Source organism: Furipterus horrens, unplaced genomic scaffold (assembly GCF_987537825.1).
Source record: "Furipterus horrens unplaced genomic scaffold, mFurHor1.1.pri manual_scaffold_2, whole genome shotgun sequence".
Taxonomy (NCBI): Eukaryota; Metazoa; Chordata; class Mammalia; order Chiroptera; family Furipteridae; genus Furipterus; species Furipterus horrens.
Genome location: NW_028327172.1, coordinates 190,069,629 through 190,093,619, shown reverse-complemented (window position 1 = coordinate 190,093,619; position 23,991 = coordinate 190,069,629). Strand labels below are relative to the sequence as shown.

The 23,991-nt window shown below is 33.8% G+C and overlaps 1 protein-coding gene across 2 annotated transcripts; it reads right to left on the bottom strand.

Annotated features, from left to right (window-relative positions):
• Positions 1–722: 722 nt before the first annotated feature.
• On the bottom strand, positions 723–23,416 carry YIPF7 (Yip1 domain family member 7). 2 transcript variants are annotated; one of them, XM_090266923.1, is made up of 6 exons: positions 23,341–23,416; positions 21,831–21,947; positions 13,783–13,943; positions 8,492–8,634; positions 3,978–4,159; positions 723–1,605 (listed from the first exon to the last, which is right to left on the bottom strand). In XM_090266923.1, the coding sequence occupies exons 2-6, from the start codon at positions 21,944–21,946 to the stop codon at positions 1,443–1,445; spliced, it is 765 nt and encodes a 254-aa protein (XP_090123049.1). In that variant the 5' UTR covers position 21,947; positions 23,341–23,416; the 3' UTR covers positions 723–1,442. The 2 variants fall into 2 exon arrangements, with proteins under 2 accessions (XP_090123049.1, XP_090123048.1); XM_090266922.1 differs by having other exon boundaries at positions 8,492–8,639; positions 13,785–13,943.
• Between the last annotated feature and the right edge of the window lie 575 nt (positions 23,417–23,991).

Genomic DNA, 23,991 nt, shown 5'->3' with positions numbered 1-23,991 from the left:
AGAGCCTTTTGAAGGTTGCCAGTTGGGGGAGGAGGGAAGTGTAGGAGAATTGGTGAAGAGGTGAGGGATTGAGAAATCTAAATAAGTAGTTACAGAGTAGCCATGGGGATTTGAAGTACACTAAAGGAAATGGAGTAGCCAAAGAACTTATACACGTGACCCATGGACATGAACAATGGTGTGGGGATTGCCTGAGGGACTGCGAGCTTCTGGGTGGAGGGGAGCAAAGGGGAAAAACTGGAACAACTGTAATAGCATTATTAATAAAATATAATTTTTTTAAAAATGGGTGGTGATGAAGTGGAGGTGGAGATAACAGACAAGTCTTTTAATAATTTTTGCAATAGAAAAATAAGCTATAACCAGAGAGTAATGTTGAATGAAACAATTTTTGTTTTATGATAGGAGATATTGAAACATATTTATGTACTGATTTGAATAATAAGTCAAGAGGAAAGTGATGGCTATGCAAGTGGCAAGGCTGGCTATGTAGAGGAGGAAAGACAGGGACAAGAAGCGATGTGAAGTATGTGTATATATATATACATATATATACACATATATACGTATATATATGTGTATATATATGTGTGTGTGTGTGTGTGTGTGTATTATAAAGATGCAAGTAGATTGGTAGCTCTGTTGGTGGAAATACAAAGCATTTTTCTTCTGGATGTTTTTATTTTTTCAATAAAATAAAAATTAAATTCAACAACTAACAATAAGGAAGAAACATTAGCAATTTGAGCAGTGAAGAAATGGTGCAACATAATTATCTCAGAAACTGTGAAAGCAAATTCAGTAGGGTAATGCAGCAGGATTCAAAAGATAGTACTGAGGATCCATTTAAGATATAGTAATATAATTGAAGTAAAACAAGTGGAATTTCCTCCAGTTATATTCATCTATTTAGCAAGCAAATGTCAAGGTTGCTAAGGATATATACAAAGCAGAAATAATTGCAGTTGCTAAAGCAACTGATTTAGAAGACAGGAGTTATTCGAATCTCAGATAAATAAAACCCTACATAACCTGTCCTTACAATTCTCTAAAGGGACTGAAGAGTGAGACTTGAACCATTTGCACACAGCTTGAGCCATGACGAATTTTTCCCAAAAGGCTATCTATCCAGTTGGCATGTGATTTTATTTACTTACAGTTTCTCAGAAATGCAACTATTGAGAAAAGCAAGGTCCATCGGTACAACGTTATCCCTTTTATTTTAAAGTATGTTTAAATGTTTTAATGCACCAAACTGAAAAGCAAAACATCATTCAAAGCAAACATGCTATTAGAACATCATCCTTAAGTGGCTTTTTGCTTATTATTCTCTCAATAGCAATAAAACAGAAATCATGTTTCCAGATCTGAATGCTAATAAATTTCCTGAATAATCTCAACAGCAAATAAATCAAATTTTGTAATGTCATCTCAAATATCCTTCAGAAAACTGTTAGGAGGGCAAAAAGCCCATAAAGTAAGGCACAAGGGTAGGCAATCAGAAGCTGTTGTCCTTCCATGTCCAAGGCTGAAATGAAGATTTTGGAAGCTGAGAGACTACACCAGCCAATGATGAGCAGTGCCAGCACAGTTCCAATTGTGCCCCTATAGCAAAGACAAAAGAGATAATTACCTTACATTGGGAGAAAAAGAGATTACTGAATCAGACCTTCCTCTGAAATGTCCTTGGCACAATATTTATAACTACTTTCTCCATTTGGAAAATGAGGATGAGGAACCATAGGAACTCAAAGGCCTTGGCCAGTTAGAAAATATTGAGGTTACATTTACTATAAGAGGGTAATTATTTCATACTTCAGTAAAACTAGAATTATAGAAACAGAAGAATTCACTTACAACAGTCTCATATGTCAACATTCATTTCACAACTCCTGAAATTCTTTTATATAAACTGTGTTTAGAAACTTCTTTTACAGCTACAGATTTCTTTCCCTGACACTTTCTTCCTAAATTTACCCACAGTATGAGCAGAAAGATCACTGGACTTGAATTTCAGTAGAGTGCCTAGTCCCCACTGCTTGCAAGGTCACTTCCCAGGTTTTTGTCTGAGGCAGCAAAGCCTGACACAGCTCAAGCAGAGAACACATGGAACAGGAACACACATATATGTGTTCCTTCCACTTCATCATTAAAGCAACACAGTGACTTAACAGAGACTGCACAGTAAAATGGGCATTAGGTCAAAATCTCCCAACTCCTGGCACACTGTCATCTTCACCATCAAAGTCCACTGCCTCACCTGACCCTGCTTGAATCTGAAGTTGAGAATTGAGTTCATTACTTGTGAGAATGACAGGAATACCGACTTTAATATCTGAACTAAAGCCAAACACATGAAAAACTGTACAATACAGCATATAATTAAATCAAAATATTTTTAAGCATTCTAAGAATGCATTCATCGGTTTAATTAGTATTATTAGGGATAATTTATAGAGTGATTTAATTTTCAGGCTTTTGTGAACAAGAATATAGAATTATATATGATTAATTTGAATGATATAGTAATATGGCTGAAAGGGCACTTCCAGTGCAATGGTCTTAGGAGTCAGATGATATATTTCACTTTAACAGAATTAAAAGGATTTCTAAACCATCTTTCATAATTTTATAATAAAAACCTAATAAAAAGGTTCTCAAAATTGAAGAGTTTTAGTTTTTATTTTCTCCCCTTAATTATCGGAAGTCATTTAAATTGCCCTAAATCTCAATTTTTCTGGAAATAAGGTTTCAAACTTAGACTTTTAAAGTGGTAAATCATTAGAATATTCTTTGGCAAAGACATTTGATAAAATAGAAGTTGTAGAACTGAACTCTATTAACTTGTCAAATGTTTGTAACAAACAACATAGTACACGGAACAGCTTGCTTGCTAAAGAACTTGATATGTAAAAAATGGATTTTTTCCCATAGATAAGACTCAATATACTTGCAATTACATTGTATTTATACATTCAAAGTATTCATTTCCTCTTTTATTCCTTTTTTCAAAGGTTGAAGGTACTTGCTGATAAGAGTTTGCTCTAAGTTATTTCAAGAATATTACTATAAAAATAAGATCATATTTTAAAAGCATTTCCAACTAAGTGATTTTCAATACTGGTATAAAAATATTCCATGAGATTATATCTGAATAAAAATATTAAAGGCTTTTCTAAAGTATCTTGGCTTTGGTGAATTCTTTATATAATACCTTATCCAGTATAGGGTTAATAACCTAAAATATGTATCATCCTAGGAAAAATGCAAATTGTGTTTCATCAGAATGTGGAACAATGAGCACTGATGGCAAATGTTTATTTCTAATTGGGTTTAGAACATGACAAGTGACAAAGGACGATGTAATTGTTTGGTCTCCCCAAGGTGGCTGTGAATCCAGATTCCCCAGGAGGGTGCCTGGCAAAAACTTATCTACTGTATCCTTCCTAGTAGTTTTGAATTGCAAACATTAACTGCTCAGGAAGTAATAAAGAAAAAAAAATCTTGACTGAGCATATATGCCATAAAATTCTCTAGCATCAATATCCTCATCAGGGTTCCTGGGAATTCTGCACCGCATGGAGCCCAGCTGAGAAGAACAGTTGCTTCCAGCCGAGAAGACAAGAGTGCCTGGGAGGAGAGGCAGTTTGCCAGCATTCGCCAGGCACTTACTTTTCCAAAATCAAATAAGTGAGTTTCCTGTACTTGTTATATTACCCATGACAATAGTTCATATTGAAGAATGTGAAGAATTACTTGTTTTAATCTATTTCTTAAATCTTTGAGATAGAAACAGCACCTTAGCCAAAACTTACCTACTTTCCTGAATCTGCCTGAAGCTTTTAATAGTCGTTGGATTCCACAAGTTTACTCCCAAAATGATCAGAAAGAGGTTAACCCTTGCACTGGGGTGGCAAGCCTTAGTGACGATTGTGCATGTGGGGTCAATTAGGGAGCACAGGAACACAGACACTCACTGCAGTGAAAAGAAGATGGCACAGCTGGACAGAACGACCATGGGGAGCAGGCAGTAACCCAGCACACTCGCCACGCAGCCGCAGGACACTCCTGAAGAACTCATCAGGTTTAGTAAGGCGTAAATCCCTAGGCAGCCAATGGCACTCATGCCGTATAGGTAACCAAACTGAACTTTTCCTGCCTGAAACAACGAGAAGAAAACACTCTGAACACACGAAAAACATCAATAGAAAAACCAGAATGTCAGCAAATCGGGGAGCACTTTAGAATCAATCAGCTGATTGCTGTTCCATATCTTTGTAGTATGTACGATTATCAGGAGACTGGGAGTTCTGGAAAAAACGCTGACTATAATATGAAGTCAGGTCCTGAAAACCAACACCCATGACTATACTTGGGATGACTCAAGCATGCTACAGAAAAGATGAAACATTTCATCTTATCACTGATCGCCTATTAGAGAATCAATGCATTAGTGTGAATGTTTTCTCTCTGTATTTGTCAAAAAATTAAGTAAATGAATCAACTGATGAAAAATATTCCAATTTAGTCTTGGAGATTTACAAGGCATATTAGTAATATTAGCAAACATCTATAGAGTTTACTGTGTTAAGCCTATTCTGAGCATTTCACATCTGTAATTATTTAATTCACACAACAATCCTATGAGATAGCTATCATTATTCTACCAATTTTACACAGGAGAAAATTGAGGGGGCAGAAAGTTTAAGTAACTTTCCCAAGATAAAGTAATTGGTGGTCTTGTCTTTGAACAAAGGCATTCTGGCTCTAAAATTCAGGTCCTTAACATCTATATGAGCTCTAACAAGTCCTAAAATAAAGGAGCTCATTTAACCTTTAATAACCCAGCACATTCCAAACTTATCTGACCACAGAAAATTTTGTTTCCATAATGCTTATTGGCAGTTGAACTGAAGACACCGTATGAAAAGCTGATCTATATAAACTACCTGGTAATGAATCATAAAAGAGGTACTGTTAAGGGAATCCCGTGGTATTCCGGATATACCACTCATCTTCTGAGAACTTATAAAAATAGCCACCACTCACTAAGTATCTCTGTTGAACTCATCTAGGGCAAGTCCCAATCTACTATTAATTCAACAGAGACTATTTTAATATTGGCTACCTGAGGATGCTGAAGCTCCAGTAAAGAATGAAGTTCGTTTTTACATTTATATTAAACTAACTAACACTTCTAGATAAAGGCTGGAGAAGCTGACTGTGGTTCTCATGGGAACTACGCAAAAACAGCGAAGGATCTGGTAAATTGATTCAGAAAGAGAGCTTTTCGGCTGTCATTTTTTCCCTCTCAATGGCTGTTAGCTATGAATCCTTCTGTCTTAGAGAACAAAGAGATATTTATTTTGTAATTAATGAAGGGTAATGGAGAATGTTATGACCATTTCAATGTTCAAAGTTGTCCATCTATTTTCATCTCTTCTACCTTTGCAGTTAAGGAAGTTAGGCACTACTAAGATTTTTCACAAAATGTCCCTGGGCTATGCTGGCAGAATTCTCTCCTGCATTAGCCATAATAAGTTTGTATTGAATATCTTTTATATTCTTATGGGTATTTTGTGAAATAATGCTAATAATGTTTTGCACTGCACCATTGGTTGGGTTTATTCCACTTGGAAAATAGTGACATTTGCAAATCACTTTGATGTATTAGAAAAATATTTTACTTAATATTTTAACTGGATGTGATAATTCTGAGACAGTGATGGTTGCCATGGTGAAAAACAACTTCCTTACACCTAAAGGACACATAGCTAGAACTTCCTGGTCCCAAGAAGTTTTGAGAAGAGGGTGGGGTAAATAAATTATTAACTAATAAAGAAAAAAGTTTTGCTAATTTAGTAGCAAAATTATTTTTGTCCCTTTCCATGTTACTTACTGACATTTTTCTTTATCTCTTTCTCTTGTTATTTTACTCAATTTAAAGTTCAATTCCACTTGGCAAGGGCCATTGCCATTTTTTAATTTGTTTAGAATTGTATCAAGGGCTTGTAATTGAAATGAAAAATAAATGTTCCATTTTTTAAAAAAATACCTACAGAGAACAGACAGACCACAGATCTGGGCTACCAGAAAGGCAGGGTAGTGCGGGTGAACTAAAAGGTTGAAGGGTGTTAATTCCATGGTGGCAGTAACTAGACTTTTGTGTGTGATCACTTTGTAGTGTATATACAGATGTCAAATTATAATGTTGTACTCCTGAAACATATATAATTTTTAAAAAGAAAGAAAGGAAAAAGTTCCATTTTTTTAACCTCAGCATTTTCAGAATTCTCCCTGTACCAGCTTTATTCATAAATCTTTTTACAAAATACTCATTTGTGTGATTATGCTTTTATATTGGCCATGTATATTCCTTTTTCAGATCACTTCATTAAATTTATTTTTAAAAAATAAATAAATGGAGCCATAGCTTTAAACAAGTTATCTTCACTGTATTGGCAGTGAAAATAATTTTGAGAGAAATAATAAGTAAAATTATATTTGTGTTAAGTGTTTGAAGCTGTTCTTTTTGGTTTGACTCCTTCAACATGAAGAAAGTCCACTAAAAGTTATTGTGCTTTATATCAACATAAGTCAGAAAAATGAGAAGTATGTGACTGTGAGTCATATACCTCCAGAGACAATGAACAGATTTGGACATTGTTTTTGGATTTACTTTTGCTTTTCTAGTACATGTATGTTCCAGCCCATACCATCATCCTTTCCATTTTAATTTGAAATACCCGGCAGCATTAACTTAACTTCAAATTGGTTCCGAGTTAAATCTGACTTTACTAACGTCCACTTTATTTGTTTGTTTTGGTCCTTTTAGCTCTATATGTATCAGAATAAACTCTGAAGTAACCACATACTAATGGTAAAATTAAAGTGATAATGTTTTCCTAAAAAGTTTTAGAAAATATTCATTTTCAAATAGTCCCCAGAATTTCAGAACTGAAAGACAGCTTAAGGAGCCCTTTAATAAACCACTTTTGTCCTCAAAATTAAGAAACAAAGTCCTAGAAATAGGAAACAAAAGATCAAGATCACACCTAGAGGCAAAGTTAGGGGTAGAATCAATTTTCTTATTTCCACTTAAATTCTTTGCCTATATTGGTTAGTACTTTAGACAAAGAGAGAATATTTAAATAGCTCTGACTAACATTGTATACCCTAAAAAGATCTTATTTAATACTTTTCTTTAAAGGATGGTGATGGCAGTATTTCTACAGAAAGACAAACAGCTGTACTATTACAAATTACTTGAAAGAGAGTTAATATATTAAATTGATTGTTCCTGACTATTTGATCAGTAGACATGGTTTTACTTAGCAACTTAATCTAAGATTATCAAATTACTCTGACAAACACAGAAGGGAAGTTAGAGACTAAATTAAAATTGAGTTCATATGATGTTTGATTTACAGAGTATTTGTACTTGGTGTAGTTCAAAGGAAGAAATAAAGTGCTACTACTAAATACTATTGTACTGGATAAATATACTGTGAAACTAAATTGCTATCAGTGTTTTGATACTTGTGTTAAGTAGCTAATAAACAAAAAATTGAAAATTTATTTAATTGCAAATAATATTTTAAAGCTACTTTTCAAAAGTATAACTTACATTCCTCCTGCCAAATTTATCACTTTGTGCCTTAATAAAACTTTATTTTCCAGACTAGCTCAAGTATATTTTTCATCCTCTATTTTTAATGTTTTATCATTCCCTCCTTGGCATAAAATCATAGATCTTTTTTTCATTTTCCCCCTTTTTTAAAAAATGAAACACTTTTATAAACTATAAGCTAGTATGTTATCTAAACTTCACTTGGGGGGGTGTATTTTATTTTTGGGGTGTCTTTAAATATCATTACTCCCAGATATAAAGGATGAAACAGGTACATTTTCCACAAGGAAAATGATAAAGTGTAGGGGCAAAAATGTCTTCACTGAAAGCGTAAAACTAAAATAACAGGGGCAATATATTGATTAAATAAACAAATCATAGATTATCATTGTAAGTTAATTTATCTGTAGTAGCCTAACCAGAAAAAAAAAAAGGAAACCCATCTCATACATCCCAGAATCTTAGGAATACTGTAGAGATACACCCCAGCAAAGAAAATAATGAACAAGGAAAAAGGATTTCTCCAGTATTTCACAGAAATCAAGAAATAAAATTGAAGCTTTATATTTCCCATGTCCATGTGCTCCTTCAACTATTCGAGATTGACAGTCTTTTCTTAATAACAAGAAAGACATGAATGATTTCCTGCTTTGTTGAAAATTTTGATTGGCAGTTTCTCTTTTGTTACTGTAGTTCTATTAAATATGCCTCTTTACCCACCACCAAAAAATGTAGTTATAAATTAAACAGACAGTTTTCACTGTATAAAGTGACATACTGCTTTCTGTATTTACAAAGAGCTCTTCAAAAATAATGACATTGGAAAGGACACACATTAAAATCTGATGCTGCTCTCCATACCAGAAGCAGGGTGGCTCCCAGGGCGACACAGAACAGGATGGGCCCAGCTAGGTCTGTTTCATTCATAATGCTGCCATCTGCTGGCTTCAATGGGTTTAACACTGTCAAGGTTTTTTGCCATATGTGATCAAAATTAATTCCAAGTTCTGCAAAAAGGGGGAAAAACAGAGGTAATATAAGTATTGAAAAATAAACATCAATAATATTTTTGAATTTAACATCTGATTAATTTATTTGGTACTTTAATCGAATTGTTATACCTTCGTAGTCTAAAATTCTATGTAAAAAATAAACCATAAATAAGTAAATAAAAATAGATTTTTATGCCCAATGAGCTAAAAGAAATATCTTAGATAAAAAATTCCATAAGGAAAAATATACATGATGTATGTAGCAAATATAAGCTTAAAATCTAGCTGTAATTTTGGGAATGGATATTCTCCAGTAAAAAATAAAATAAAATGGCAGCTAACTGACCCAAAGCCCCATCCTATTGCCCACTTAGATATTTCCATTTTGCGCAACTTCTATTGCTAACGCTGTCAAAATATTTTTATATCAAACATAGCATGAATTTTCACTTATCAGAATTATCTAATGTAAAGATATTTATCCCTGGTCTGGGATTTTATTTTCACACAGTTTCATGAGAAGAGCAATTTTATATTAATAGCCTGAAATGCTGCAGAGGAGAAAAGGTGATGGGCCTTTCAGCAAGTAAACGTAATCATGATGTGCATGCATATTTTAATAAGTTAAGTACTCGATGTGGTTGAATCTGTGTATTTAAAGATTAAATTCTTGAATATGAGAATATGTTCCTTTTTATGAGTGATGGTGGTAGAATAAAATACCCTGTCATTTGCAGTAAGATGGTTGGGCCTTGAGGGCATTATGTGAAGTGAAATAAGCCAAGAAAGACAAATTCTGCATGGTACGAATAATATGTTGAATCTAAAAGTTAAAAAAAAAAAAAAAGTTGAACTCATAGAAACAGAGTAGAAAAGTTGTTGCCTGGGGCTGAGGGTGGGGGGAGATAGGAAGTGGTTGGTAAAAGGGTACACTTCCCCAGGCAAAAAAAAAAAAAAAAAGAGAGAGAGAGAATCCATGCTTTTAATCAAATCAATACATCTAATCTGATAATGTTTTTTTTTTAATTGAGCTCAATTTTCCCTTGTGAAGGACTGTCTCCCTAAATCTTCACTTTGTGACATTTGACTTCCCTTCCTAAGATTTAGTAGCTCTCTTTGGTCAGATATAGAGTATAGTTCAACTTCTTTCATGATGGCTCATGTCGCCTAAATAACTTGGAGAACTGACATTCTATACACAGAAGACCAGATGGACTTTGACAAATTGCCTTGACACAGAGGGTCCTAGACATTTTTCAGGTCGGGAAGAAGCTGGACTGAATTAGGATAGAAAGCATATTCTTTCACTCGTTCCACACCCAGATTGACGAGAGCTATTCCAAGCTTGAAGAGGAAAAAATTCAGCTGCTTAAATTAATTGTGAGAAAATAAGCTATTATAACATCCAGGTTGCAACCTTTTTATATTTCTTAATGAACATAAACTTCGGAGACTATAAGTAGTTCACCAAGCTTAAAATTAGGTTAGAATGTCTAATGAAATTTTTTAAATAGCAAACCTTAAAAAAATTGAGAAATACTGTAGTTAGATTAATTTCACCTGAGACTTACATTGCTTTCAAACTTTATTTTCAATTTTGATATTTATGCTAACAATGTTTTCAGTATTTACCACAATAAAATAGCCTTTAATTCAAAATATCTTTTTTTCTGAAAAAGCATAATAATTATTACTGAAGAAACTCAGACGAAAAATACTTTGAGACATTGTTAGTGATTTCAATAATTTATTTGATGGTATAATTAACTTCTGCACATGTTTCAACATTGAGTCATGAAACAGTGAATGAACCATTTATTTTCTTAAGGAAAAAATTGCTTGTGTTTTTTTCCAAAATACATTGCAATAAAACAAGGTAGGGAAAAATTAGGTTTACAATTGTGGGTATGTGAAACAGAATTTATCATTGCACTATTGTTTATTAATTATTGTATTATTTTCCATACAAGCAACTATAAACCTACTTTTGCCCCATCCCATATGTTGTTTTCAAATTTATTACAAGGTATGCAAATGAGATTATAAGTATTTATTAATTGTAGACAATGTAATATAATACCTTACTATGAAAAACAAAATAAAATTGCTGTGAAATTTGAATAGAAAATTATTGTCTTACTGTCATCTAGTGGTAGTAAATATATAATATAAATGCTGTAAAAATCAATTAATATATCTCTTTTCTATGCAAATTGTGTCATCGGCCTTTCGAATATAAACATCAGACAATGCCACAAATACAAATATCAAATATCACAGTAATTTTTCTGATCTGATAGGTTTAATTGACTATTAGTTTTCAAGGTGTATTTGTTAACATATTGATTATACATTATCAAATAGCAAAAATTATTTAAACAAAACCAAACAAGTCTTTTAGACAACAAAGTATTTAAGGAATAAGTAAGCAGAGTTTCAAATAGCATGTTTTTGTGCAGAGTATGTTAATTATTATAGATTCATGATTTTATGGGTTGTTTTGGTGTACACTAAATAAAATCTATCGAGTTATTTATCACCTTATTGTGAAATTCTGCCTGTATTTTTCACATCTTTTATAGAGATGAAGCTTGAGACTCACAAAGTTTCCCAGCCTGGAGAACATATTAGATCAGAGCTTAGAAATTTCATAGATTCAAAATGCAACACGGTATTAAGCACTGTCTCCTCTAATATACTATACATTTGGTGGGGATAATCACAAAGGGAAAAAAGTCGAGAAATTTTCTTTGAGCTACATAATATAGGAGGGGGAATCTAGTATATTTTCTATTCAGACTTTAAGAGACATTAAGGGAAGATGTATTAGAGCCATTTCAGATAAGTAGAAAAGAAAGAATTATTTTCAATAAATGTTACATAAAAAAATGGTTAATTTTTAAAGAAAATAGTTAAATCCCTACTTCACATACTAACCTAAATAATGTTTAATGATTCAAAAATTTAAATGCAAAACCAAAACTTAACTTAAAAATTTAAAAATCTATAAGAGGTTATAAACAGTATCTAGAGTCTGAGAAATATATTCTGAACAGTAGAACAATTGGAAGTAAAAGTTATCAAGGAAAATATTGTGAAGTTAAAAACAGAAATATTAGAATTTCTCTACCCCCTAACATCTCATAAACAAATTAGAGGGTAAACACTGTCTAGGAAAACATGTTTGAAATACATATTCCAGAAAATAATATCTTCATTTTGTAAATATCTCTAAAAATAAACAAAGAAAATCATGATTCCAATAGGAAATCTGACAAAAAACATCAAAAGCAGATAGAAGTAAAAAGCCAATAAACATGAAAAATGTCTATCCTTTCTACTAATGAAGAAATACAAAACATTAATTTGTGCCTTTTTGCTTATCAAATTAACAAAAATATCTGATACTCTCCTATTAGGGTGAAGTAGAAAATTGTTTTCCTAGATTTGTTTTACAATCTAAATACATGTTGGCCCAATAATCCCACTGTTATGGATCCATCTTAAGGATATAGGTCAAAATTGTTTACTATGAAGCTGCCAAAGTTTTACATTTTATTGAAAAAACACCCTTTCAGATAAGGTTAAATTATGGCACTTTTTTGTGATAAACTATTATGAATCCATTCTATACTATGTTTTTTTTTTTTAATTTACTTTGTTTTTTAAGATTTCACATATAAGTGATAGCATATGATATTTGTCTTTCTCTGATTATTTCACTTACATAATGTAAATATAGAGTATATTATCTATCATTTTTTCAAATAATATTTAATGATTTTAAAGACTTCATGTAAAGACATACTCATGATATAAAGTAACTACAAAGATACAAAACTTCTTTAAAATAAAATAAAATGTGAGGACTTTTTTAGACAAAAAAAAAGATACAAAACTTCATATATATATACACATTCATAGGAAAACATAATAAAGTCTGAAAAAATGCATAGTATTGTTAATGAAAGTCATGCCTCAGATAAAATTTTAGGTGATTCTTCTATTTTTATTCATTAATTTCTATTATTTTCCAAATTTCCATATTGAATATTGATTAAGTTTATAATTTAACAACTGTCAATTTTTAACAGTGGAGATGTTGGTCAAGACAAGGAAAATATTTAATAAGAACAGCATATAAATTTCAGGTGTCGATTATTAATAACAGGCAAAATAGAATGAATTGGTTAAGTATAAACAATTCAAAACTGGCTTCAAATGAGCCAAAAATATCTACTACATAGTCTTCTGTGCTTTTCTGAATGACTTAAATCTTTCAACTTCTAAAATTTTTAAGGCAAAGAAAGAAGATTTTTAATGCAGGTGGCTGGCTGTGTTCATATGAGGCAAGCAAAAATCTTATGATGCAAAATATGGGGAATTTTAATCTATCCCTTTTCACTTAACAACACATAAAGGATCTGGAGCCATTAACCCATGACTATTTCTCCTTAGCTCTCATGTTTTAGTTTTCTTGCACCTATACTTTAAGCATCATGTTGACATCCTTTAGGAACAAAAATGATAGATGTAGGCAGGGTGTCTGGAGAGACACAGAGAGAGACAGAGGGGGAGAGAGAGAGAGAGAGAGACATAAGTGTCTCTGGGTTTCCTTGTACCCAGTAGAGCTATTTACTAGAATCACATTCCTCTCCATTTAGCCATGCTTAGCTGAGATTAGTGGCTCGTATGAGCCAGGTTTGTCTTCACGAAAACAAACAAACAATAATAAGTTCAGAAACAGCACCCTTTGCTTCCAGGCAGATAGAGAAGAAAAGAAAAGAAGCTGTTATAACAGTAGTTTCATTTACAAAAATTAAGTAGTTTCATTAACTGGGGTTGCAAGGGTGGTTACTTTGATATGAACACTTTCGAAAAGATGTCTTCACTGTTATTCAAATTTAAGAAACAGTGAGGAAACATTTAACAACTGCAGCAATAGCACATACCTACTTCCAATCCCCCCCCATACACACACACACACACAATGCGACAGACTTCCACTAGTTTAAGTGTCCTGAATTGGCAGACTTGTTTACACGTGGAACAATCACACATAAAACATTGTATACGGCAAGCTGACCAGCACACGTTAAGTGCTGATTATTGTTATTATTCTCGAGCTATGCACACATTAATAGCACTTTCTTAACTTATCTTCTAGCAAAGGAGGCTCTTCATCAAAACTGTCTACGTAAGGAGATTGTGAATAATAATCCGGGTTGGACGCTGGCTGAAAAAACTGCCCAGTGTAATCCGTTGACATAAGCGTCTCTGGTGGGACAAAGGCAGGCTGAGGTTGCTCACTGGCTTGTTGGCTAGAGAAAGGAAAACTGGTACTTAGACACCAAGAAAGGGGGATATCATTATAAATCAAGGAAAGAAACCGCAATTTTTCCTTTCATGAATTATCCTAAGTTTTATGAACCTTTAATCATGCAGAAAATAACTTGCTTAAGTTTTAACTTTAATCAAAAGAAAGTGAACTACAAGAAAAAAAAAAAAAAGAAAGAAAGTGAACCACTGGTCATGAAAAGACTTCTCAAAGACTGATCCATACCAGCTCAAGTTATTGATTATGTACAATATGCTGGACACTTCTTCTCCCATTTTCCCATGTAATTAAACTCAGTAATGTAAAAGATGTAATTTTAGTCCCATTTTATGGAAATAAAATAGAAGTTCATGGAGATTGGATGACTTGCCCAGTACCACCCAACACAGCAGGTGGCAGTCTCTGAACTGAAGTTGTCTGCACAACTTCATGCACTGCTTCTTACATGTGCTGCTTGTCTGCTGGTTTTCAGGAGCAATCACACAATATGACAGTCCTTATAAATGTGGGGAAGCAGGAAGGTGAAAATCACAATTTTAATAGTATAATAAATTCATAGGAAAAAATAAATACATAAACCGACTATTGTTCATGAAGAAATAGACTTTCTAGCTCTGGCCATTCCCAGACAATTATTACCAATCAAATAACCTATGAGGACCTAACTAAAAGTATTTGATAGTTGGCTTTACTGTTCCTCCTTTGAAGTATGCAGTTTAGTTTGTCCCAACGTGTTCCTTGCCCAACACGATACTTCTTTGACTGTGCTTTTGTTTGTTTTTATTTCATCATTTGTGTGAGGCAGCTGGAAAACAACAGTCTTATTAAATAATTTCTCGCAAAAGCTAGAGAAAGGAAAAAGTAAAAAGAAAATGTGTGAGGTCATTTGGTCCTTTGTAGCTGTTTTTTCCTGAAGAAAGGGGAAGAAATACAAGGAGTTGCCCTTATTAACATGTGTTAAGTTTCTTCCATCAAAGTCTTTTATACTAAAACTAAGCTAAAAATACAGTCCAGGATTCTGAATTTTGTAGCTCTCTGTGATCTCTTTATCTTAAAATAAGTACAAAATGACTTTTCATACTTTTCTTCCAACATTAATCTTAATATGTAGTCTAAGAATAATATATTCACCTTCCCTTATATGAGTAAGCCTGACAGAGACAATAATCATTTTTGAAAGGTAAAGCTATGGAATAGAAAGAGATATAACATTTACTCATTCACTAACTCAGCCACAAGCTCATTAAGAGCTGGGACTGGGTGTAATACTTCTTGAGTCTCCCACAGCAGTGCTTTCAACCAGTATGCTGCAAGACCTTTTAAAACACACAATACCTGAATATGTCATCAAGGGTACTGACCTTTTTTCCCTTGGATTATTAACTATAAAAGTGACAAGAGCTAACACTACAATAGATATCCAGTGTGAATGAATCAAAATTATTACTATTTTTTTTGTAAGATCAGCAAAAAATATAAAATTTTTGCTGTGCCACAGAAACTTAACAATTAGTTTACGTGTGCCATAAGATGAAAAAGTTTGAAAATCACTGTCCCACAGCATATGCTGATTATGGCATTGTTCATTTAATCTTGTGGCATATTTCTAACCTTTTTTTTTTTTTTCCAACAGAATAGCCCCACTATCAAAAGTACTGGTAGAAACACATCATAAATAAGAAAGTAAATGGCTTGTTGATCAATAAAGCTTTCCCTAGATATGTATTTATTTATATTTTTTAAAGAGTTTATTTATTTATTTTTAGAGAGAGGGGAAAGAAGAGAGGAAGAAAGAGAGAAAAACATCAATGCTTCCTGCACAATCCCCACCTGGGGACCTGGCCTGCAACCCAGGCATGTGCCCTGACTGGGAATCGAACCAGCAACCTTTTGGTTATCAGACTGGCACTCAATCCAATGAGCCACACCAATCAGGTCAATATGTATTTTTTAATGTAATCATTTATAGAAGAATAAAAGGGGAGAATAGAGATGACTCAATGGACCAGTGTCTAAATAAAACAATTTATTTGACATATTTTCCTGGTCTCACCAAAACCCAAGCCATAACCAGGCTTGAGGAAACATAACTTTCACAATTACTCCAGGCAAGTAGTCTCTGTGAGTGAGGGGATTTCGTACAGGACTCACACCCACACCTGCCAAGAATAAAAGACATTTTTACAGAAAAAAATAATTGCCCGGTACCAGCTAAATCCTATCACTTTTCTCTTTCTCTTATTCCTCTCTGCTACTTCATCCAACAAAACAGGTTCATCAGGAGTTTGGCCTCTGTTGACCTTGTTATAATGGAGGCGTAATGTAAAAATTTCCCCACCCTTATTTAAGAAGTAACATTTTTAAATTTTCTGTGTAAGGGAAAACGCAAAGTAATTTTCTTCTATAATGATTACCATGGTCATTTTCTATCAGAGTCTAAATTAAAATGTTCTCTTTTTTATAACTTTGTACGTGTTGGCTGTAGTGATTAACCCTGTATCTCAATGAAGAAAAATGTAAGCAATAACAAAATAATCACATTATGTATCTATACTCCCATCTAAAGAACCGTAAATACCCAATTACCATGTTTTAGGCCCTTCTCTGAAAAATGACTTGGAACAGCTATCATTTTAACAATATATCTTGAATCGACACCTAGTCCCACAGTTTCTAGTGTTATCCCTTTTTACTAAATGGTTCCAATTCTGAATGACAAGGCCAATGACGTTCTTATATTTTTAGTGATGCCTTTCAAGCTTACACTATCCTTTCATTAAAAAGAATAAAATTCAGGAGGAATGGGACTGGACACTTCAGTAATTGCTCTGTCACCCCTATGAATTTAGTAACCTATTAAAGACAATTGCATGAGTCAGGTTGATATAGCCATCACTTCTAACAACTGTGAGGTGATTGCAAAATTCTCCTTTCGAACTGGTAGCATTCTTGGTCATATCTCCCTTCTATTGCTTCCTGACTCCATGGAGTTATATTTCTGCCTGCAATGATAGTCCAACGGTAGGTTTATCCTGAACTAAGTAGAGTAGTTAGCAAACACAGCTTCTGGAGTCAGACTGCCTAGAGTCCAATTCCACTTTTATAATGTTAGGCAAATTACCTCCTATTCTGTGCCTCAGTCTTTCATATGTCAAATGAGGATAATAAAAGAACTCATAAAGTTGTTGTGAATTAAATTAGCTAAAATTACTAAAGCACTTAGAATAGTGTCGGGCATACAAAAAGTGATCAATAAGCATTTGCTAAGTATGTGTATGCTCTTTCCTTCCTGGGACTTACACTAAAGTGTTCTAAACATCTTTCACACACGCTGGAAGAACATTTTCTGTATTTGTAATAGTTGTCTTTCAGTCAGTCATTTTCTCAAAGGAAACAGTATTAATAGGAGGCCAAGAAACTGTATCCCTTCTGTGCTAATTATCTTTAGCTTTTTTTCATTTTGGTTTCCCTGAAATATGCAAAGAGACTTTGACAGCATCCCAGACATTCCGTGTTTTCCTACCAGAAGAACCACCATTAGACTAATGTCAGGCTTTCTGTCTCTGAGCCACAAAGCAATGGCCATACACCTGATCCATATAAAAACCCTCTGTGGGCTCACCAGTTCTTTAATATTTCCCTTTTACTCCCCATACCTGGGGCGCTATTGTTCCAACTAGCCTTCAGAGGCTTGTCTTCACTTACCCGATATTGTGTTAAGATAATGCATAGTCTTTTGCTGGGGAAAATTTTTGACCTGTTTCTGAATCAACAGGACATAACATTCATTTTCCAATGCAAATATATAAGGCCATTGTTCAGACTCAGTTATAATTTCTACAGTTGCAGATTTGCTTGTCGCACATGGTTTCCTGAACCCCATCACATAATCACTAGCTACATATTTTATTAGGGACTTCGCTTTTTTAAACTATAGGTTTAGACTTCTGTCATGATGGTCAGCTGAGCTTCTTCCTTTGTCAGTTGGGTCCTGGCACATTGCAGGTGGTGAGCTCATTCCCAGTGTCATCTGGAGAGCCAGAGAGTAAATCAGCACTAAAAAATGTGCCATCAAGTAAGTCCCATCCACTGGAAGGGTATCTCCACATTTTGAGTCCCATTCAAGTATATGCATATTTTATACAATCAGATGACATTGTATTCATTCAGGAACCTGAGACAGCAAAAGGTTTCAGAATTTGAAACACCATCAACTGAAAGAGCATAAGACAACGATAGGACAGATCTATAACACAAAATATGATGTTGGCTAAAAAAATTTAGTCGGAACCCACAGAAACATTTTACATATGTAAGTCTCCTACTGGGCCAGCAAAATCAGGCATTCTAAGTGTTCTTAGTGAGAACACACCAGATAGCATCAGTTGGATAGTGGAGTGGTTTAGGGAATTGTGGCTGAGGGAGTTAGCTTATGTAACAGCGAGGGCACAGTAACCATGTCATTGAATGTCATTAGCTATGTTTAAACACTAGAGAAAACTCAGGTCTGGGGATTCCAAAACAGATGATGATTCAGTATTGGTCTGTTAAAGTCGTACTCAAATGTATTCTCCACATTCAAAGGGAGATTTCTAGCTGTCACCTCCCCGCAGAAATATCCATTTCTTCCTCTTTTTAAGTTGAATAGATTTTTCATTTCAAAAACTGGAGAAATATGGTGAGAAAATATAGCCTACATTACTGACTACCAGCAAACAGAAATGATGCCTACCCGAACGACTAGATAGTAGTTTTAAAACGAGAAAGCTCCTTCTTGTTCATTCTAAAATAAGAAAACTTGTTTTTACATATAAATGTCTTTATTGTCTTAGTAAGTGCCATACACCAGCCTTCAGATTATTGTGCCATTGAGCCGAACAAGATTTTAAAAACCAGTGGGAGAGGGGACAGGAAATGGGGGATGAACAGACACTGAGAGAGATTGATTATAACCCCCCTCTGGATTCCTATGTCTTTTGCCAAGGTGATCAGCATATTATTTGACTCGGGGTGTCTTTTAATTGAACTATTCACTGAAAATAAAAGGTCAGATCTCTGGAGTTTGTTTGATGTACACTAGTAAATCACTGGTCCGAGTCCATGTTTTATGCACCTCATAAAACCACCACAGCCAATATGCCCTTTTCTAATTCCTGAGACCTGCAGTGTGGGTTAGAATTTAAATGTTACCACATCCAAATAAGGACCTGGATTTAATTGCTGAGCAGGCTAGGCCATCAACCTAATACAATATAATCAAGAGGTTTCCTCATTTGGTTATATTGATCCTCATCTCTTGGTCATCTTGGTTTCTGGGCAACACTCACATATAAAATCAAATGGAGAATAAATTGGGCTTGGTGGGGTGGGGGCGAAAATTGTGATCCATGTGTCTCTTCTTAAAGGACAAAGCTTTATCTCCCTCTTATTAGACACTTCCGTCTAATTTAGCCTGAAAATACAGGTTGCAGGTGCTGCCCTGGTGCTTACCCTATATGCAGCAGAGAAGGGAGAAAAGAAAGAAAAGTGCAAGGCAACTGGTTCCTTTCAATAAAATGAGAGAACAGAGCTGAAAATCCTTTTAGGTGGCTTTCGTTCTGGGTTGTATGTTTTGAGTTACTATCCTGTTAATACCTCAATGCTCAAACTGCTACCTCTGCCTGAAACACTTTTCTGTTTTGTTTTGTTTTTTCCTTGACCTTTAAAGGTATACATCATCAATAAAATAAAATGAAGTTCTTTTACTGCTGTTGGTTTCTACAATGATTGAGCCAATTCTGCACAGCCTTGTCCTCCTCCCCCCATTTTAAATAATATATTAACAATATTTTAATTTGCCGACTCCTAATATTCAGATGATCGATAGATGGATAGGTAGATGCCTAGATTGCTTTCCAATTTAAGAAATTCTTATGTTAATCTAACTGATGCTGGACAACATAGAATAAGTGCAGGCATGAGATAAAATTCCAGATGCTTAACTTTTACAGTTTTTAGACCATCACACACCAATACCTTTCCCTATCAGAAGAGCAGTGGTTCTGGATGAGTAGCTAGGAAGCGCTGTGTGTGAAGGCAGCACCTATCTGACTACATTTGTAGCAGTGATCAGTCAGTAAAAATGGTGTCTAAGTCTTCTTGGGCACAGTTGAAGCAAAAGAGTCCCCACTGTATGTAGTATTTACTCTGTCTTTTCTTCCTACATCCAAAGCTTCCAAGGTACTTATCTGTGTTAAGAAAAATAAGCTTCAACAATTAATAAATTTGAAATGCTTGTGATGTGGTTATTTGGCCTAAGCTTTTTGGAATAGCATAGTGATCACATATCCCAATTTGCCCAAGGTGTTCCAGTTTATTCATATTTTACTAATATTATAGTCAATAATACTTTCTTTAGTCTTAAAAATGCCTTGATTTTACAATAAATCATATGCCCACTCTAGTTATGGGCCTAATCACACAGCTTTGGGTTAAAACCTAATGTCATTTCTTATTAGCTGTGTGACTTTGGAAAATTTTCTTAATTTCTCTGCATCCCTGGGTTATCATGTGTAAAAAGAATAATAACTAGTAAATAATAAGTTTCAAAATGTAAATTTTGTTTGTGTCTGAGAGCATATGTGTATTTTCTGAGCCTAATTAAATTGGATTTGTTTTTCACTTTAACAGAGAAACCTAACTCTTCAGCACCTGTGTATTTTGGCAACTTTGTCTTAGTAGCATCATTTAGAGCCCTTAGGGAACGCTGTTGCTTAGAGACACATTAAAGAAATCTTTAAATGTTACATAATTAATAATAATAATAATAATGGTATTTATCTCAGGGTTATTTTGAGGAGTCAATGAGTTAATATATGTAAAGCTCAGAATTGTTCCTAACACATAGCAAAGGCTCAATAAATGTTAGTTATTATAGAAGTTGAAAGGTCTGATCCTTTTCACAGTTCACTCATGTAGACACAGAAAAGACATCAAATAAGCAACTATATAACCAAATACAATAAGTTTAGTTGACTGTAGGCAACAGAATGTCAATTTGAAAACTAAAATTACATAAATAAATAACAGTTATATAGCAGTTTTACTTTAACACCCACTTCCCTATACATTATCACAAATGCTCTTCATGACAAGTTCACGAACGGGGTATTATTAACGTCCTTATTTCTCAGCTAAGACACCCGCCAAGGAAGTTATATCTTCCCCAGTGTCACAAAGAACAAATGCAAGAACAGAACTTGAACCAACTTCTTCTCCTCTAAGTGCTGTATTTTGAGCACCAGTACTGGGTGAATATTAAATTCTTAATTATTTTTATTTATTTTCAACTCATGTTGAGTTGTCAACTCAAATCGCTAACACATTCTGAAATCCATTTATCTAGGTTCCATTTAGGAGTCTTCTTTCACACTGTTATAATGGCATATTTGATTGCCCACCTCAACAACATAAATTCTTAAATGTTGTGAGGTAAGAGATTATGAATTTCTTCTTTACATTTGGGTTTATAGTTGTTCTTTTTTTATTCCTGACACATAGCAGGTACTCAATAAATATTTATTAAATTGAATAAAATATGTTTTTCAAGCAGTGTCCCAGGGAATACAGTTCCTATATTTAGGTTCCCTGTTAAGAGATTGATATTTTGAAAAGAGAGTGAAACCACTTAACTATAAATGAGTCTGAGGGGATCAAAGGGATTCATGGAGAACTGAATTCATTTTTCTGCCCTTCTCTGACCTTTCTTCTTGGACATTTTACAAAGATATGCTTTTGCTTCCTCCCAGGAAGCTTCCCTAGCTGGGACCCCGTGCCATAACACTATTACTTCTTAAAATGAGATCATATGTTCTCAGTATAAAGTACTCACTTTCTAGATCCATAAAGATTTCCATAGGCATCAGAATCATTATAACTCTCATCCTGATTATTAATGGTATAGTTAGATTGGTAAAAATTGGAATCAAATTTTCCGAAGTTTGACATCCTGAAAAAAAAATTATTTTTTTACTGAGAGGGTTAGGAGTCAATAAAACTTCTTTAGAGATATTACAAAGAGGAATTGACAATGAATAGGTTCCTATCAGAGAACAAAGTATTCTTTGGGTGGGGTAGATTAAGTATTGGGGGAAGGATAGGGAAATGCATGCTAGAAAATTGTTTATAAAACACGGATCTTCTATGAACTTTTCTGAGGTTTTCACTCACCAGGACTGTGACTTTGACTAAAGAGACAAACTGATTGATCTGAAAGAGCAAACATTCTTCCCAAAATACCTTGTTCTCAGTTATTTAAGAGAAAAAAAATTAAGCATTGGTACACATCTAGAAGGCATCTAGAAGGCTTATCTTAAACGATGTTAGTTCCTCATTTGAATTTTATGTAATAATTTACATTTAAGTTTTTTGCATTTATACCTATATATTCTTGTTGCAAGTCAGAAAGCAAATGGCTGATAATAATAATGCTATTTCATTTTGATTTTTTCTGGAGCTTTAAAGTGTGCTAAATGCCTCCTTGTTCCCTTCTGGCTGAATCATAGGAAAAGGCCCAGCTGGGCTAAGGGAACAATCTGTCTTCCTATACACTCTACACAGTTTCTGCTCACTTTGGGGAGTGAAGGGAGTATATGATCTTCATTTGCCCTAACAAACACGAATATCAGAGGGAAGAAGACCATCAGAAAGAAGGAAAAGTAGGGAAAGAAAGTAATAGGAAGGAAATGGTGGCTTTTTGGATAAAAATTGAAGAATGGAGTAGAGAATCTTTTCAATTGGACAGATATGGTTATTCAATTCAGCATTTTAATTTTTGTTTTTCTTTGAAAATTTTTATTTCAAAAGAGTAACTTTTAAAATCACTAGGAGTAATCCATATACTTATGATAATCTATTGAATACTACTTATAATACATTTCAAATGCATTGCATAAACATCCTTAGCTCTAAAAGCCTCATTAATCAGAAATATTCACCTAACAATTGTTAAATATATCAAATTTTCTTAGTTCAGTAAAAATACAGAAGGGTTTTCTAAAATTAGATGCAGTGGTTCATACATTTGATTAAATAAATCAAGATTTTCCATAGTAATATGTATAAAAGTAACTATAAATTATGTAAGCTAAAATCAGGACTAGGAGAATGTTAAATCTTTTAACAACTTATAATTTAAAGAATTTAAAATTTAATAGCATAACTTCCTCAGTCCATTAAAAAGCTATTATAAAGCATAGAGAGTAATTTCACTGGAGAATGCAGTAAGTTTTCACAACTTGCAAAGCTTTACGTAATATGACTATTGGTATTAGAGTCCTTACATAACCCAGCCTTATATTGTCTTTAAATGCTAAGTTCTTTTAGAAGGATCAGACACATACCTTCGTATTATTTTGTGTCAAAAGATCCCCCAACAAATGTTGCCCTGCTTGAGAAATTTACCGCAAATCAGTTTGTGAAAAGATGACCTGCTAGTTATAAATAGGTTTCTAAATTTGACTCTGACACTGAGCAGATGGCTTGCCAATAGCCAAAGTCAAACACAGTATCTTATAACACTTGTTAAAGTCTACAAACACAGTAAAAGGTGTAGAGACATACAATTTGATAAAGTGAAATGTTAGATTCAGTTTCCTTCCGGGCATGTCCCATTAAACTCTGACTTAGGGTCATTTATTTGAAAAACAATGGAAAGTGAGAGGAAAACACTTGTGATTTATAGCCTGTAAGAATCAAGCTAGGCAAGACTTCCAATAACATGCAGTACAAATCAAAATACGGTACATGATCTTAACAACTATCTGAGAGTTGTCCATTTTATCCAAATCTGAACTATTCAATTTATATATACAACATTTAGGAAGGCTAAATGTTGTATATATAACATACTTATCCAGCATGATATACTAATGGGATCTAGAGTACTTTTCACTTGTGGGCATGTTATGTTCCATTTTCAAGCCCATCCTGACTACTGGAAGGCATCAGACCCATTTGTACCCCAGGAAAATACCTGAGTTGTTTTCCTCTAC